The following is a 19,978-nucleotide window of genomic DNA, read 5'->3' as shown; positions in this document are numbered from 1 at the left end:
TATGTGAAATCAAAAATAAATAAAAAAAAAAAAAAATATATATATATATATATATATATTCCAAAATTATCATTTTTAAACTAAAAAATGTATTTTATGACAGATTTCCACAGTTTAATACAGAAAACAAACACATAGTAACGTTATTTATGTATATATATATATATATATATATATATATATATATATATATATATATATATATATATATATATATATATATATATATATATATATAAAATATAACATAATAATAATTATTATTATTATTATTATTACTAATATAATTATTATTATTATTATATTTTGTTTATAGTTAGTATACTTGTATATGGAAAACAAAGACAAATGAAGCTCAATAGAAAAATATTTCAAAATATATCTCAGAAAAGTGTGAAAGTAATATTTAATTGGATGTATTTAGGATGCATAAATGCAAGCTATGAAAGGAGTTGACCAGATTATTTAAAAAAAAAAAAAGTAAAAAAAATAAAAAATAAAAAATAAAAAGATTGCCCATAGTTGAAGAAACACACTTACACAAATCCTAACTTACATTTCTTTTAAAGCCATATGTGGCGTTGCATCCACTAAAATAGCTGTTGGATCCAATTCCAGGGATGCCAAATCTGTGTTTGGCTGCTTCCAGCACAAATACCAAAGTACAACCTTCAAATTCAGATCATCCCAGCATTTTAATTTGTTGGAAAGTATTGTTTGATTCACCTGTGTTCTTTTTATACTTTCTATCTCTTTAGATTTACTATCAAAACATAACATGCACAGAATGCCAAATGCATCTGTCTGCTGTCAAGGCATTGAAGAGATGTGAAGAATGCATGCTGATCGCCAAGGGCAATTTCTTCGAAGACAAACGGCAGTGATTCAGTGGATTTGCGTACAGTTGGAATGCATGCCATTCACAAACTAATACACATTCACTGCTCATTGCATGTTTGTTCATTGATTAATTTGGCTGAATTGGTAGTGCTTTTGGGTACCAGTTTTGTGGATGCAGTACACTAGCACTGTTTAACATGCATGTTTAAACTCATTCCGCAGATCTTTCTCCCAAGATCAGCACAATGAAAATTCCTTCTGGGTTTAGACATTAGTTGCAGTTCAGTAGCACAAACCAAGGCAGCTTATTTTTATACCGTTTACAAACTGTACTTGACTCTACATGAATCGTATCCTTGTATTGTGTTTCTCACACGCCTTTCTCTTTCTCTCTATTTTTCCAGGATTTTTCCTCCATCTGTATTTTTCCCAGTATTTTGTCCTTTGGTTTAGAGAAGCTGGTACGTTGTTGTTTCTTCATCCAGATGGTGAAGAAGCATTTTAATAATTTCTCAGATAGCACTGGAGGGAAAGGGAATCTATACGGGTTTTGTTTTAATGCTGATGTGAGTTCAGTTCAGTAGATTAATGACTCGTTTTCAGCCGTCACATGACCCCTGACAGCTCCTGCGTGTGAATGCGTACGCTACAGCACAATGTGCTCGTGATAGATCCTGCGGGGCTCAAACTCTTAAATTAAGCTGTTTGGTTTCGACACGCTCCGCTGAGGTTGTGAGTTTGCAGTCTGTCCGTACGAGCGCACGCACACGCATGTATATTTTATCATTTAGTCTCATGATTAGTTTGTTTACTTGTTTTGTGCATGTAAAGGAAATGAAAAGCACTCTTTTTCCCATCAGCGGCTGATATCCAGAGCTTCTTTATTGAAGATGAGCAGAAACATTAAAAGCAAATGATCATCATTTATGAAGTCTGACATGCCGCTCTGACTATCCATCTTCACACACTCATGATGTGCAGATAGCTGGATGACACTTCTTCAGCTTTGGCTAATGCATCTGCGTTTGTTGTGACACTACACTGATTTGATCACTTCTGATGAAATCAACTCATAATGTCAGAGCTGTTAAAGGTGAATGCAGATTCTAGCTACAAATGTGTTCATTCAGAAATCTGTCTTTCTTTCTGTCTTTCTTTCTGTCTTTCTTTCTGTCTTTCTTTCTTTCTTTCTTTCTTTCTTTCTTTTGTCTGTCTGTCTTTTTTGTCTGTCGGTCTGTGTTTGTCTTTCTTTCCTTCCTTTTTGTCTGTCTGTCTGTCTGTCTTTCCTTTTTGTCTTTCTTTCTGTCTTTCCTTCCTTTTTGTCTGTCTGTCTGTCTGCTGTCTTTTTGTCTGTCTTTACTTCTTTCTTTCTTCCTTCCTTTTTGTCTGTCTGTCTGCTGTCTTTTTGTCTTTCTATCTTTCTTTCTTTCTTTCTTTCTTTCTTTCTTTCTTTCTTTCTTTCTTTCTTTCTTTCTTTCTTTGTCTTTCTTTGTCTTTCTTTTTTTGTCTGTCTGCTGTATTTTTGTCTGTCTGTCTTTACTTCTTTCTTTCTTTCTTTCTTTCTTTCTTTCTTTCGACTGTCTCTCTTGCTTTGTCTGGCTTTCTTTCTGTCTGTGTGTCTTTATTTCCTTTTTGTCTGTCTGTCTTTCTTTCTTTCTTTCTTTCTTTTTTTTGTCTGTCGGTCTGTTTGTCTTTCTTTCCTTTTTTGTCTGTCTGTCTGTCTGCTGTCTTTATGTCTGTCTTTACTTCTTTCTTCCTTCCTTCCTTTTTGTCTGTCTGTCTTTACTACTTTTTGTCTTTCTTTCTTTCTATCTTTCTTTGTCTTTCTTTCTGTCTTTCCTTTTTTGTCTGTCTGTCTGTTTGCTGTCTTTTTGTCTGTCTGTCTTTACTTCTTTTTGTCTTTCTTTCTTTCTTTCTTTCTTTCTTTCTTTCTTTTTTGTCTGTCTGTCTTTCCTTCTTTTTGTCTTTCTGTCTGTCTGCTGTCTGTCTTTATTTCTTTCTTTTTTTGTCTGTCTGTCTTTTTTGTCTGTCAGTCTCTGTCTGTCTGTCTTTCCTTCCTTTTGTCTTTCTGTCTGTCTGTCTGTCTGTCTTTCTTTCCTTCCTTTTTGTCTGTCTGTCTTTCCTTACTTTTTGTCTGTCTGTCTTTCCTTACTTTTTGTCTGTCTGTCTTTCCTTACTTTTTGTCTGTCTGTCTGTCTTTCCTTCCTTTTTGTCTGTCTTTCTGTCTTTCTTTCCTTCCTTTTTGTCTGTCTGTCTGTCTTTCTTTTTGTCTGTCTGTCTGTTGTCTATCTGTCTTTCCTTCTTTTTGTCTTTCTGTCTGTCTGTCTTTCCTTCTTTCCTTCCTTTTTGTCTTTCTGTCTGTCTGTCTTTCTTTTTGTATTTCATTCATTTTTGTCTGTCTGTCTTTCTGTCTGTCTGTCTTTCTTTCCTTCCTTTTTTGTCTGTCTGTCTTTCCTTCCTTTTTGTCTGTCTTTCTTTCTGTCTTTCCTTCTTTTTGTCTTTCTGTCTGTCAGTCTGTCTGTCTTTCCTTCCTTTTTGTCTGTCTGTTGTCTGTCTGTCTTTCTTTCTTTCTTTCTTTCTTTCTTTCTTTCTTTCTTTCTTTCTTTCTTTCTTTCTTTCTTGTCTGTCTGTCTGTCTGTCTGTCTGTCTTTCTTTCTTTCTTGTCTGTCTGTCTGTCTGTCTGTCTGTCTGTCTGTCTGTCTGTCTTTCTTTCTTTCTTTCTTTCTTTCTTTCTTTCTTTCTTTCTTTCTTTCTTTCTTTCTTTCTTTCTTTCTTTCTTTGTTGAAACTTGAAAGAAAGAAAGAAAGAAAGTCATACATTAATGATATGAATGAAACACAGACTTGTTCTCCTTCAGGCCGGTGTGTCTTTAATTCAAAGCTCTAAAGACCAAACACATCAGTGATGTGAGTAGATATTTCCACCACAGACTCCAGAAATGAGTCACGCTGCACCTGGAGGCTTTCTAACGGTGGATGTGTGTGTTTATGTAGCAATACTTTTGGTACCAAGTTGTCCACAGAAGTGAGCTAAACTTGGCTAAATCTCACTATAGGGATGTTATGAAGGTAAAACGTAGTTTGATATTGCTTATATGAAGTAAATGAAACAATGTGGTGGTACAATTAAAAGTTTGGTGTCAGTAAGATTTTTTTTTAAGAAATTAATACTTTTTTTCAGCAAGGAGGCATTAAATTGTTCAAAAGTGACAGTAAAGACATATATTGTTAAAAAAAAAATCATTTATAATAAGAAGAATGTTTCTTGAGCAGCAAATCAGCATATTAGAATGATGTCTGAAGGATCATGTGACACTGAAGACTGGAGTAATGATGCTGAAAATTCAGCTTTGCATCAAATAAACAATTTATATTTTAAAATGTATTGAAACAGAAAATATTTATTTTAAATTGTACAAAATATTTTACAATATTAATTAGTCTATACTGCTATTTATTGTTTTATGCTATTTATAATATAATCTAATATAATCTAATCTAATCTAATATAATATAATATAATATAATATAATATAATATAATATAATATAATATAATATGCACTAATAGGCACAATAAGATTGGATATTTTTTGATAAAAACGTAAACTGGATCAATTTTGATTTCATGTTGACTTTAAACTGAATTCATTCTTATGTCTTTCCCATTTGTTTATGTAGGTCCTGCTAAGATGATCTTTAGAAGACCTGGTTGCATTTACACTTGGTTGCACTGCTAAATTAGCATGTGCATCTAATGTCACTTCTCACTGAATAGTAAAGCTCCTTTATTTTCCACTTCAGCCAGTAAGGGTTTTGATTTCTAATGTTGTTGGAGTCAAAGCACACACACACACACACACACACAAACACACAAACACACAAACACACTTCAAATGTATTATTACTTTCTGCGCTTTTGATAGAGGGGTGAAGCGTAAAGTGCATCTTCTCGTGCCCATCCGTGTGTGTGTGTGTTTCCCTGCGGTTGGCTGCTGAAAGTGCTTACACAGTAGTCAGAGCTACAGAATAACTGCCATACATCATCTCACAGATGAGCTGCCAGACACACACATACAGGCACGACTCCAGCTGCTGATACGGATCTTCTCCTCTCTCTTTCTTCCTCTCGCTCTGTCTCATCTCTCCTCTGAGTGATCACATCACTTTCGCTCTTCACAGCATTTAACTGCCCCAGCTGCCCCTCCCAGCCCCACAGGTGATAGTGAATCACGTTAAACTGGACTCAATGAGTATGAGAGGTGGGAGAGTAGGGAGCACCTAAAGAATTTTAGTTTTCTCAACTTAAAAATACTCTGTTATTTATGATCATAAAGATAAAAGTAATACATAATGCAAAACTGTTTACACTTTATTTGTACATTTATTTGCATACACTCAAAATAAAAACAAAACATTGTGCTTTTTTAAAATAAAGAAAACAAACACAATGCCGCTTTCTGCCGTCCCGGTTTCCTATCCGTAAAGTGCATGGAGCGTGTTACAAAATTGAATCAAACCTCAGCGTATAGGCTACTGGCAAGCTCTTGCGTGCAATCTGAACTCTTGTTTTGGTTTGGTGCATAGATCAGCTCTTCTTCCTCTGCTTTTTCCCTGTTGTGGCCATGAGCAAACAGGGTTGCATTACCTTGTGCGCCCCCTTCTTGTTTGGAGTGTGGATTACCTGTGACTGACTGTATTCGTCATCTATGTATGCAAAATTGCTTTCTACTTCAAATAGAACATTTACTGACACTGAGCTGTTCTCAACTTCTGTAGTGTATGATATCTGAATTTATGATTTATGATTGGATGTCACATGGTGCAGTTGCTCATTTCACCTGTAAATGAAGTGTTTCTTAAAACAAACCTTTTTTTAAAAAAAAATCAGAGAGAGGGAGGAAAATGCTCATGAAAAACTAAACTTTGCCTTTTTTTTTGTTCAGAAACTAGACTAACATTTATAAGTGGACCTCAAGGGGAAAAAGCCATTTAATATGGGCTCACATTTATGTTTTAGCCAATCAGGAGACAGAAAGCCATTTAAGACAGACGTTAAACGAAAACTAAAAGTGGCAGGTCTGAAAATAAATACAGCGAAACTCCATCGAGACTCTGAACGCACCATCTGCGTCTCCATGGAAACACTAGCAACACTGCACAGCGCTGGAGTGTGTGTGTGTGTGTGTGTGTGTGTGTGTGTGTGTGTGTGTGTGTGTGTGTGTGTGTGTGTGTGTGTGTGTGTGTGTGTGTGTGTGTGTGTGTGTGTGTGTGTGTGTGTGTGTGTGTGTGTGTGTGTGTGTGTGTGTGTGTTCAAAATGTACATGGTTTTATTTAGGACTAGTTTTGTGGGGTTTGTCTGTTAGAACACACACACACAGTTGTGTATGTGTGTGTGTCTATTTGTTTGTTCCAACTTTAAGTGCCTACAGTGGCACAAAGAATACAATCGTATCTTAGCAACAGGCGAGCTTGGCATTTTCATAGTTTTATATGGGTGGCATCAACCCTCAAGGAACGAAACACATGCGCACACCGTTACCTAGCTGTCTGAATCAGGACATGCCATAGACTTCTACGTAAATAGTTATAATTACCACAGACTTAACTTAAACTTACTCTCTCATCAGAGTTGTGACTGGACTTACCTCAGATCACTGTGTTGTTCTGCATTTTTGTGAAAATGTGTGTGTATGCATTTGTTTGTGTGTTTTGAGTGTCAATGAATAAGTGTGTGTGTGTGTGTGTGTGTGTGTGTGTGTGTGCTCATTTGTTTGTTTGTTTTGAGTGTCTATGTAGAGTAAGTGTGTCTGCCAAGTGTTTTCTGAAGGCCTCCACTGCTGCTGAATTTCTAACAGCACTGCAAAATAAGTTGCAAATGTGAGTTTGCATGCTGTATTGGATTTAATTGGATAAAAAATAAGAAAAGTCTTTCTATTGAGTTGCACCCAAAAACAAACATACATACTGCATGATTATTTTGTTTAAATTAATTATTATAAAAGACACATAAACTCAGGAATTGTTTTGAATCAGTCTGATGACTCCTTCAATGAATTAGTTTAGTCTGAATTAACATTTGCCTCACTGAACTGTAAATATATATATATATATATATATATATATATATATATATATATATATATATATATATATATATATATATATATATATTTACAATATTACAAATGGATAGATGGATAGATAGATGGATGATTGTGACTTTCAGCATATCTTAATGCTGTGTGCATCTCAGTCCATGTGTGTAATCTGGCTAACCAGACTGAACAGACTTCCATATGCTTCCACACACACACACACACACACACACACACACACACACACACACACACACACACACACACACACACACACACACACACACATACATACACACATTCACTCAGTCATGCGTGTGTGTGATTTGATGGATGGCTCAGTCTGGCTTGTTTGTGTTTTACGTGGATGCCAACGTGTGTGTGCGTGTGTGTGTTGTGCATGAACAGCTGGTTTCTTGGCTGTCATTGTGTCTGTGTGTGTGGCAGCAGATTGTCACTGAGAGAGCAAGGTTTGCATGTGCTCTGTTTGCTTCATCACTATTATCATTGCTCATTCTTAGGGTTAACAATTGAAATCGTTGTTTGAAACAACTAACCCTTACGCCGTTCATACATTACTGAACTGAATTGTTTAGGCAATGTTACACTTTTGACTTCTGCTTAAGGCTTTAGGAGCTTTATTTAGAATTCACTTTGTTGATGATATTTTGTTTTTCTTTAAAGAAATGTATATTTTTATTCAGTAAGGAGGCATTCAATTGATCAAAAGTGACACTAAAAACATTATAATGTTATAAAAGATTTACATTTCAAATAAATGCTGTTCAAAGAATGTATCAGGAAACAAAATATGAAGCAGCACAACTGTTTTCAACATTGATGATAATAATAATAAATCTTTCTTGAACAGCAAACCAGCATATTAGAATGATTTCCGAAGGATCATGTGACACTGAAGGCTGGAGTAATGATGCTGAAAATCCAATCCAAATACAATTGAATATGTATTCATATTTCTTGTTGCTAATAATAAATGTGCAAGTCATGCATGTTATGAAACTCAAAATTGTAACACTTTCTGATGATGTTTTGCATGTATAGTTTTTAATTATTTACTTGTATTTTGTATATAATCTCCATGAAGTTGTCACTCGACTACAGTATATCTTGTGATTTGCTGCATCGCTTCACTGCTCATTTGCATAACGTTAACCTTTTCTTAGCATCGTTGCAGCACTGGACACAACCTCATCACATCACTATCTGTCACTGGCCATGTCGACCAGAATCAGCACTGAACAACCAGTGATCCCACGTGTTTGTGTGTGTGTGTGTGTGTGTGTGTGTGCGTAAGGGTAACATGATGCCATAGAGACCTGCTTTTACAACATAAAGGTCACTAGAGGCCAGTGCTGATAAACACATCTGATAACCTGTTGTTATCTGGATCTGACCACACGTACATACACATCTCTTATTCAGCCTATCTGAGAAATAGACCATAAAAACCCTGAAACACCTCTCAAAGTCCTTCTCCTGCTCTACATTAGTTCTGTAGTTCATACTGCAGTTTATTCTGATTAAAAAAACTGCCCACTTAGACAGGAAGAGACCATAAGTCAATAATTGTATCCCTTAAAACTCATCTTTGATCACCAAAATGACTTATTTAAATGTTTTGTTTTTTTTTTCCTGTGAAAATTGCCTTAAAAAAGCTTGAATGTAACTCTACACCCTTGCCTCATTTAAAATGCGCAGATCAATGAATATGCAAATTAGCCCTGCCTCCACTTGCTCAAGTGAGCTCAGAGATCCACTCTGCACAACACTGCACAACGGTATCGCTCTTTACAACACTGAACCCATAACATTCCCGTTCACCATGTCAGAGTCAGACAGATGCCTTCTAACAATCAGTCTCCTTAGAAACTCTGTGAATAACTCAGAACATCAGTGGAGAAAGGCATATAGTTCATCATAACATCATAATATACATCATACACCCGCCATATTGCTAAATCTACACGATTTTAAAATATACCGGGATAACCTGGCTTTTCTGACTCCCCTGCTAGTTCGCTATTAATATGCTAAAGCCTGCCAGCACGTTGACGTGATTGGTTAAAAGATAGTTTGTGACATCACAAACAACAGCAATCCTTTTTTCACTGCAGTTTTAAGAAGAAAATACTCAGCCATCGTGTTGACTTATGAATTTGCACATGGTTTGTGTTAAAGCATATTAAAAACACCACATAGACATATAAACAACATTAAAAACTTGAATATTTCTAATTGGATAATATGAAACTGATGACATCACAATAAAATGGCCTGGACTAGTTCTCTACCCCACTCTCTGATACAGTCTGTTAACTCTTTAACTTTCCCTTTTATCTCAATTTAGTTCAGTTTCAATTTCGTGTCGATTTATTAGCATGACTATTGAAGTAAACATTGCAAAAGCTTTAAAGACTCTGTCTCTCTGGCTCTCTATGGTAATGGTCTGTTAGGAGCTTGAGTGTGAGGATGTAAATGAAAATGTCAGAGATCTTTATGAAGTGTATTGGATTTCACATCCTCTTCTTGTAAGCCGTAAAACTCTGTGGCCTTAATAATCGTTAGGACATGACTGAGGGGCAGCAGACACTTCAGAAGGGTTAAACGAACGACTGCGTTTGCATGAGCAGAATATTTCTCCTGGTTAATATTCCAGCGGTGCAGCAGTGATATTAGGGCCGTCTGAAAGCTTATGATACTCTGAGGAGATTTTGCGCTCACCTTCACGCCTCCCGCTGGAGCTCTTCAAGATTCATCCGTTTCATCCTGAAGGTCTTTGTTTGTTGTGTGTTTATAAAAACTAAAGTTCTTATTTCACACTCAATACATCCAAGAACTGAGTCTGCCTGCTGCTTAATTCATTCATTCATTCATTCATTCATTCATTCATTCATTCATTCATTCATTCATTCATTCATTCATGTTTGTAAGTTCATTAATTTGTAAGTTTGTTCATTATTCTCCCTTTATATACTGGTTTTCCATTCTTTCTTTGGAAATCCTTTTAGTTTATTTGTTAGTTCATTCGTTCATTCATGGTCTCATTCATTGATACATCTTTGTTCGCTCATACATTCATTCATTCATTCATTCATTCATTCATGTTTGTAAATTCACTCATTTGTATGTTTATTCATTCTTTATGTACTGATCTGTTTTCCATTCAGTCTTTTTGAATCATTTTAGTTTATTTGTTAGTTCAATTATTTGTTCATTCATTCATTCATTCATCCATTATTCATTCATCCATTATTCATTCATTCATTCATTCATTCATTCATTCATTCATTCATTCATTCATTCGTTTGTTCATTCATTCACTCATCCATTCACTCATAATCGTTTGGTCATTAATTCATTAATTCATTCATCTTTTTTCATTCATTCATTCATCTTTGTTCATTCATTCATTAATTCATTCATCTTTTTTCATTCATTCATTCATTCATCTTCATTCATTCATTCATTCATTCATTCATTCAACTCATTTTCATGAGTTTAAAACACCCATTTGTTTTTTTGTTTATTTTTTATTCATGCATGTGCTTGTTTATTCAGCTATGTTTATTCATATTTTAGTTAATGTTTCTTCATTTCTTTCATTTGTGTGTTTATTAATTTGTTCTTTAATTTTATGTTTGTTCATTTAAGTAATTTTTATTAATTAATTCATTTATAGATTTGTTCATCTTATTGTTCATTCATTTTCATTTTAGTAATGTCTCATTAGAGAGTCGTTACTAAAATGAAATGAATGAACAGTTTAGTGACAAGTCATTGTAAAGTTGTTTAATTAACTCTTTATTTGTTCATTCATTCGTTCGTTAGTTCATGATGTTTGTTTTTTGTTCATTCATGTGTTCATTCATTCATTAGTTTTCTTCATTTGTTCAACATTCATCAATTTGTTAATTTTGCATTAGTTCGTTAGTTTTATTTATTCATTTTTGGTTTGTTCAGTTATTTATTTTTTAATGTTTCTTTATTTGTGCATTAATTTGTTAATTTATTTGTTCTCTTGTTTGTTTGTTCATTTCATTTATTGGTTTATCCATTTATTCATACCTTCATTAGTTCATTCAGCGCCTGTATAGATAGTCTTGGGTGATCAAGCTCTTAAATTCACTGTGTCAGCACATTTCTCTCTCTCTCTCTCTCTCTCTCTTTATGGTTTGTGCTATCTTTAGCTCTCTGTGTGATTGAAATAGCTTCTCTCTAGAGGCCGACGGCTCTCAGTGAACACACACACACACACACACACAGCGTGCAGCGATTGAACGGGGTGAGGTTTCTCACAACAGGAGGGTGAATGTGAATCACTCCAGTGGGCCCGGCAGGAAAACCCTAGAAACCCAAATACACAGAAGTTCGCTTGTCTTTTTCTCTTGCTAGAAAGCATCACATTCACTCTTTTTCTGCTCTCTCGGAGCCAGAGGTCTGCACAGGGCGCGTGAGGTGGGAGGCTGTCAGAATAATGAGGCCAATAAGATCTGTCTTCCCTTTAGATCTCTTACTTTCTATCTTTGTCTTCTGTTCCTCCTCGTCATGTAGTTTCATTGCCTCCTCATCCTCTCAACCTCAGAAGTGATGGTGTCAACCCCTCATTTAAGAAAATCTCTCAAGATCAAGCCCTGCTGGAAAACATCTGTCCTCCTGTCATTGTGACGTTTGATGATTTACTGTTTCACATCTCTAACGAAGGATTCAGTCTGTAACCAGACATGATGCTGTGAATCTAACCTTCTTGAACTGTTGATTTTACACAAAATGTCAAGCTCCCGTCTCATTGGCTTGTTTAATTAACACTCACCAAGCATTGAATGCTAGTAAAAATTGGCGAGTATATGAAATGGTGTCAATTGCAGGTTGCATTTTTATGAAATCAAACAATTCAAAATTGTGAGAACATGAATGTGAACCAACGCGAGTGATGCTCGGGACAGTTGACAGGCCAGTGCTGCGTTGTCACGAAAGTTTGAGCCTTGCCAATTTAAATATTCAAGCTGAAGAAGACGCAAAAGGGAACTTACTCGCTGTGTGGAAAGTGCGCAAATATCTATAGCACTCTTCCAGAAAGCCGCATCTCAGACATATTCAAACAAAATTGTTAAAACGCCCGTCTTGGCAAGTATCCTTGTAAACATAGTCAGTTTTGTCTTAACTGAATGTAAATTGTTGAGAAATAAATCACATGTGTCACAGTATATTGTATCTGTGCATTAGACTTAAAGTGACAGCAGCCCAATATTTCTGCTCCTGCCTGTGTTTTTAATGTTAATCAAACAAAAAAAGGATTAAAGTGTTAGTTCACCCCAAAATGAAAATAATGTCATTTATTACTCACCCTCATGTTGTTTCACACCTGTAAGACCTTCATTCGTCTTCAGAACACAAATTAAGATATTGTTTATGAAATCTGATGGCTCAGTGAGGCCTCTATTGAGAGCAAAGTCATTCAAACTCTCAAGGTCCATAAAGCTACTTAAAAACATATTTGAAACAGTTCATGAGTTCAGAGGTTCTGTCTTAATATTATAAAGCGTCAAGAATACTTTTTGTCCACCAAAAAACAAATTAACGACTTTTCAACAATATCTATATGGGCTTATTTCAAAACACTGCTTCAGAGCTTTACAAATGGAAATCAGTGAATAGGAGGGCCAAAGTCACGTGATTTCAGCAGTTTTGCCGTTTGATAGGAGATCCGAATCACTGAATCGAAACCAAAAATTCATAAAGCTCAGAAGCTTCATGAAGCAGTGTTTTGAAATCAGCCCATCACTAGATATTGTTGAAAAGTCATTATTTAGTTTTTTTGATGCACAAAAAGTATTCTCATTGCTTTATAATATTAAGATAGAACCACTGACGTCACATGAACTGTTTTAAATGTCTTTATTACCTTATGGACCTTGAGAGTTTGAATGGCTTTGCTCTCAATTGAGGCCTCACTGAGCCATCGGATTTCATCAAAAATATCTTTATTTATGTTTGGAAGAAGAACAAAGGTCTTACGGGTGTAGAACGACATAAGGGTGAGTAAATAATGACAGAATTTCCATTTTTGGGTGAACTAATCATTTAATCTATGTTTAATGGCCGGTAAAAAAAAAAAAAAAAAAAAAATATATATATATATATATATATATATATATATATATATATATATATATATTATAAATAAATATATTTATTTATTTATTTGTGGCTGATAAATTTTGTTATTCTTTGTTCGTCAGTTGTTTATTTATTAATTTATTCATTGTTCATTTATTCATTTTATCATTTGTTTGATCAAAATTACTGTAATATTGAGAATTTTTATTATTTAAAATAGCTGTTTTCTATTATATTTTAAACATAATTTGTTCCTGTTATGCTAAAGCTGAAATTTCAGCATCATTACTCCAGTCTTCAGTGTCACATGATCCTTCAGAAATCATTCTAATATGCTGATTTGATGTTCAAGAAACGTTTATGATTGTTATCAATGTTGAAAACAGTTGTGCTGCTTAATATTTTTGGGGAAACCATAATGGATAACAATCCTTCGAAACATGTCTTTATGTTTTTTTGTTTTTCTTTAATTAATTGAATGCATCATTGCTGAGTAAAAATATTAATTTATTGCAAAAAAAAATCTTACTATCTCCACACATTTGTCTAATTCAGTTAATTTGTTATTCATAATTCTCTATAGACTATATTGTTTTGTTGCTTTTTTTACATTACATTTGCTCATTTATTCATTTGCTCATGCATTTTCCATTTGTTCACTTGTTATTGTCTATACGTAGCGCTGCTTTTCTTTTCTTTTCTTTTGTATGTTTATTTATTTGTCCATCCGTTTTTTTGTTTATTCATTCATTAATAGTTCCTGGATTGTTGTGAGATGTTTACAAGGTTTCAAGAATTTTGTTTGAGACACTAATATTATATACTGTATTTCTTCAGTGAATATGATTTCAAATTGATGTGCTCCTGAACTTCACATAAACTAGCATGTTTGGCTGCTTTACTTCAGATGATCTCATCTGTTTTAGAGGGTTGTTCTCGGTCAGAATAATAAACTAGTATTTGAAGTCTGATGGTGCAGCAGAATGTAAACAGTTTTCTGTTTTGATGGTTTTTGCACACCGATAACACTTCTGAACTCCATTTGCGTGATGAGACGGCACTCTATTTTAAACTGTTTACTCTGGTGAGGTCTGGTAAGACGAGGCAAGATGAGCGACGGCGATGATGGAATTTTAAAAGGTTTTGTTGTTCCTTTTTAAGCAGGAAATGCACTTTAACCATTCAAATAAGGTTCACATGATGCTCTTCCTTTTAAGTAGATTACAGAGATTGCAAAGACAGGGAAAATGGGAAAGTTTGTTCTTGAAGAATCCACAGTTCTGGCAAAATGTAACGATGTAGAGAAGGCCAGGATCTCACACACACACACACACACACACACACACACACACACAGTTTTTCCTCAGCCCCCAGACTGACTCAGCTTGTCCTCCTCTTTCTGCATTCTCTGCTTTTTCATCCTATTTTTAATCTTCTTTCTTTTCTACTAATATTTATCTTCTCTCATCTCTTTTTACCTGCAATGAAGATTAAGCATTGTTTTCATGATTTATTCACCCTTGTGTCGTTCTAAACCCATAGATTACTTTCTTTCTTCAGTGGGACATAAACTAAGATTTTTTTTTTTAATACAACTAAAGTAGAGAGTGACCAGTGACTTATAATCTCTGTAAAAGACAATAAAGCACCAGAAAAGTACCATAAGAGTATTTCATATGACTTGTGCACTATATTTCAAGTTTTTTGAAGTTATAATGTCTTATGTGGGTCTCTCATACAGAGCTATCAAATGACTTATGCACTGCACAAGATGCATGGATTACTTATACGGTGCTTTTATGGTGCTTTCATATTATTTGTGAGGAGTCTGGAATGATGCGAGATGCGCGTTTACAATGGTTTTTCATTTTTGGGTGAACAGATCCTTTGTTTTTCCTGTTAGAGATTGTGAACATATCTGATCATACAGATTTGCGCTCTTCAGTTGTGAATGAATTGGCCTGTGCTTGAGATCTGTTTCTGTTATTAATGTGTTTTTTCTCCATCTGTCTTTCCGTAGACGCTGGAGGCTGTGTTGACCTTTAAGTACAGTGGAGGAGCCGGTCAGGTGGAGGGCTACTACCGCGAGCTCAGTCTTGGGGTCAGAGTGGATGTTGAACCTTCAGTTTTCTTCACACGAGTCAGCACTTTACCTGCCACCAGGTATTAAAACAGTACATTCACTCAATAGGCAGGCCTGTGCGTGCAACATAAAGAACAGATCATATTCAATCCAATCATATTGTTATTCAGGGTTTCTTGCACAAAAATAAGTGTATGTGTGTGTGTTCTTGTAAAGATGGTTTATGAGGACACAAATGTGTATAATGACATGGGTTTACGAGGACACTTCCTTAAACCAAATGGCTTAAAAAACATACTAAATGGTTTTTTTTTTTTTTTTTTTTTTTTAAAGCAGACAGTTTCCTGTGACATGTAGGTTAGAGCTTAGATCGGGCCCAACAAATCAAGCCCGACCTTACCCGAGCCCGAGCACGTTGTGTCCGAGCCCGGCCCGGCCTGACACGTCCACTGTAATTATGAGCCCGAGCCCGATTTAAACCCGACCATTTTTAATATGTGGGCCGTTATAACCAGGGGCGGTGCCAGATTTTTTATTTTTTTTTAATGCAGGTGCTGCTGTGCTAGATCATTTAGGCTAAAGGGGTGAGCTGCGCAGTTATATAAATTATATAAATACTATTTATAAATGAGCAAAAATTGGCCACTCAATATTAAATATTAAATTATTTTAATTATCATAATTAAAGTTTTAATTTTATTAAATTGAACAAGCTCAACATTCAGCATTCAATCAAATATTCTTAAAGATTAATTGTTATTAATAATGTTACTTCAACATATTGTTATTTCAACATAATATGTGTGTGAGCAACAAGCAAGATGTGCATTTGTAAATTCGGTGACAGCGTGTGTTACCAGTTTCAAAAGGTGTGTGACCGCGGCGCGCCGGCGCCTCCATGTCATAATTACATTGTCTGCTATATTGCTTTTTATGTATTAAATCCAGGTAATTGGATGATGAAAAATGTATTAAAATTAAGATACAATTTATACTAAACGAAATTCAATTTAAAGAAAATCTTTCTTCAAAACAAAACTTAAACTTGAAACTAAACGTGCTTATTTAATGGCTAAAACACATAGACTACAGACTCACATTCATTTAATTCTGAATTTTGCACATGTAAGTTGAAAAGCATTTGTTTGTGCATAGTAAACATATCTGTAACATTTATCAAGTTCATAATTGTGCGTGCATTTATTAATTATTATCTTAATGAATAATACGACAAGGAAGAAGCATGTAAACTGCGTTGTTTGTTTATTAAAACTAGTTTAAAATGTTTCCATACCTCCCATTTTCCTCCAGACTTGCTCAAAGTTAATTCTCCTGTTTTAATTTTTTTCTTTGCTTCTTCAAGCTCCATGTTGTACTTAAGCCTCGTTTACACTGTTCGTATGGCTCCGACAAGGTTTTTTTTCCGTCTTCTGAGGGGTGTCAACTCACACCAGAAGCATTTCAGAAGCGAAGCGGCTGGATTCGCGAGACCACTAGATTTGCCTGGCCAACATTGTTTTCGTTAAATTTTTCATGTTTTTAATGGCTAAATGGTTATATTTTGTCCGGTTTGATTGTGTTTATTGCTATGCCATACTTTATTTTGCTGTAGCCATACAGATGAAGTTAACACACTTAAAATTCCAGTTATGGACAACAAAAACAAAGAAATTTCAAGTTTTTCAACGTCGAATCTCTTGTCTTCAGTTTCTGTCATTGTAGTGATGTAAAATATCAGCAGGAGTTTACAGGATTATTTTGACTTTATTTTGTATTTGAGCTGCTCGTCAAAAATAGGCGAGGCGCCTATCTTTAGCGAAGCAGCGCAGTGAGCCCCTTCTGGGACGCTTCTCAAACGCACCGCGGCGCGGCTGGTGTAAACACGAGCATTGACTAGAGTAGCTGCGAATCAGCTCCGGTAGCCGCGTCGCAGCCGTAACGTGCCGCACACGCGTGCAGTGTAAAAGAGGCTTTAAGCTACTGAATAGTACAGCACGCACAGCAGGTGTGATGCGTCACGCGTGCGAGACTGCGAGTGCGAGTGGACGAGACGCTGCACATGACACGTGACGTGCTTTATCAAGGGCCCGGCCCGACCCGGCCCGAGGACGGTGGTGGGAAATAGACGCGACGTGAAAATGAGAAGTGACAAAATCAATCAAAAACCACAGCCAATCAGAAGAGAGTGTGGGCAGGCTCTCTCAGCAAGAGCACAGCAGACACAATGAAATGGGCAAGTTCTTAGTAAAATTCATAAATATTACACAATTTAAACATTGTTTGAAGTACATACGGAGGGACTGAACCAATCTTTGTCATAGAATACACTTGTTTGTTCGCATTGAGTTGACAGTTTGAACGTTCTTATGCTCATTTATTTATTTTCAAGATCTGAGGTGAATTAGCCAGTGTTGTTTTCATTACTGCTAAAAAGCTGGCAACACAGAACGATATTCATACTCACGTTAGACGCTTTTAGCATTAAAGGTGCCCTAGAATTAAAAATTTAATTTATCTTGGCATAGTTAAATAACAAGAGTTCAGTACATGGAAATGACATACAGTGAGTCTCAAACTCCATTGTTTCCTCCTTCTTATATAAATCTCATTTGTTTAAAAGACCTCAGAGGAACAGGTGAATCTCAACATAACACTGACTGTTACGTAACAGTCAGGGTGTACGCCCCCAATATTTGCATATGCTAGCTCATGTTCAAGCATTAGACAAGGGCAGGACATCTGGATGTGCACAGCTGAATCATCAGACTAGCAAGCAAGAACAATAGCGAAAAATGGCAGATGGAGCAATAATAACTGACATGATCCATGATATCATGATATTTTTAGTGATATTTGTAAATTGTCTTTCTAAATGTTTCGTTAGCATGTTGCTAATGTACTGTTAAATGTGGTTAAAGTTACCATCGTTTCTTACTGTATTCACGGAGACAAGAGCCAATGTTATTTTCATTTTTTAAACACTTGCAGTCTGTATAATTCATAAACACAACTTCATTCTTTATAAATCTCTCCAACAGTGTGTAATGTTAGCTTTAACCATGGAGCACAGCCTCAAATTCATTCAGAATCAAATGTAAACATCCAAATAAATACTATACTTACGCGATTAGACATGCTGCATGACGAACACTTTGTAAAGACAAATTTTGAGGGTTATATTAGCTGTGTGAACTTTGTTTATGCTGTTAAAGGCAAGCGTGAGCTCCGTGGGTGGGGAGCGTGAGCATTTAAAGGGGCCACAGCCTAAATCGGCTCATATTTAATGATGCCCCAAAATAGGCAGTTAAAAAAATTTATAAAAAAAAAAAATTCAATTTCAAACTTGTGACCTCCTAACTGAACTGAGTGAACTCTTTTCAACAAATGGATCATAGAAATAAAAACAGTATAAATAGTGCAAACAATAAGTGCAACCATATTCAAAGTCATCAAATAGAGGCCAAATTTTCTTCTAGCATGATAAAGAGCATAGAGATGTTTACAACTACACAGACCAGCCTAAGATAGCATTCATATTGGGAGATATTTGCATGCTTCAGGGAGCCACTTTCAAAATCCAGGGTATTGAAATTGCGTTTTAAAGCGCACTCGCATTTTACTTTTGATTTTCAGAACACACAGACTGTGAATAGGGAGCAGCAGTGTTGAGTGCGCATTCTACAAGATAAGACATTTGACAGACGCTTAGGATCTGTTGTGCAACAAATCTTCCGCCATGGTCTTGTCAGTTATCTCGTCACTCTCCTCATGTGATCAATGAATTCTGATTCCTGTTGCACTACGTACGATTCTGCAGCTCATGTTGGATGAGCTTGATGGAATTGAAGCAATCATTATCCAACGGAATTAAATGGTTTTTATTTCTATAAAAAGCAAAATGACAGTGGAGGCGTAATGTAAACATCTGTAAAAAAAATTTCACCCTCATAGTCATGGCAATATCGCAAGACAGCTTCTAACCTCGATGACAAATCTGAAGTTGTAGCCCTGGAACCATATAATCTTAACTATTTCAGTTCAAATCAACAGCTATCATAGCACATGCTAATATAACTTATTTAACATGTATATTTAATGAACAAGTAAGATATGACTTGTCACTGGCATTAGTGCAGTCAGTGCTTATAGAGTCAATGTAGTGTTTACCTTCAGCACAATTGTAACCAAAAAAAAAAAAAAAAAAAAAAACCTCTCTTAAAGGGATAGTTCACCCAAAAATGAAAATTTGATTTTTATCTGCTTACCCCCAGTGCATCCAAGATGTAGGTGACATTTTTTCTTCAGTCGATCACAAATGATGATTTTTAACTGCAACCGCTGCCGTCTGTCATTCAAATAATAGCAGTAGATGGGAACTTCATCTATAAGAGTGAATAAACCTTGCTTAGACAAATCCAAATGAAATCCTGCGGCTCGTGATGACACATTAATGTCCTAAGACACGAAACGATCGGTTTGTGAGAGAAACCAAACAGTATTTATATCATTTTTTTACCTCTAATACACCACTATGTCCAACTCAGTTCAGCTTCCGGTGAGTGAGGTCAGATCGCGCTCTGACAACGGAAGTGATGTCTGACACTCATTGAAGTATATGCGCGAGACATCACTGCCGTTGACAGAGCGCGATCAGACATCACTAAAGGAGTCCTGAACGGAGTTGGACATAGTGGTGTATTAGAGGTAAAAAATGATATAAATACTGTTCGGTTTCTCTCACAAACCGATCGTTTCGTGTCTCAGGACATTATTGTGTCGTCACGAGCCGCAGGGTTTAATTTGGATTTGTCTAAGCAAGGT

At 35.6% G+C, this 19,978-nt stretch overlaps 1 protein-coding gene across 2 annotated transcripts in view; it reads left to right on the top strand.

Annotated features, from left to right (window-relative positions):
• The window catches only part of trappc9 (trafficking protein particle complex subunit 9), a 243,329-nt gene that overhangs the window by 120,350 nt on the left and 103,001 nt on the right, over positions 1-19,978 (top strand). For both annotated transcript variants that reach the window (XM_067411133.1, XM_067411132.1), the window contains one exon: positions 15,095-15,237. In XM_067411133.1, coding sequence (XP_067267234.1) covers positions 15,095-15,237 — 143 coding nt within the window. The remainder of the gene's footprint in view (positions 1-15,094; positions 15,238-19,978) is intronic.

This window comes from Chanodichthys erythropterus, chromosome 15 (genome assembly GCF_024489055.1).
Source record: "Chanodichthys erythropterus isolate Z2021 chromosome 15, ASM2448905v1, whole genome shotgun sequence".
NCBI classification, from domain to species: domain Eukaryota; kingdom Metazoa; phylum Chordata; class Actinopteri; order Cypriniformes; family Xenocyprididae; genus Chanodichthys; species Chanodichthys erythropterus.
This window is presented reverse-complemented; position numbering and strand designations above follow the sequence as displayed.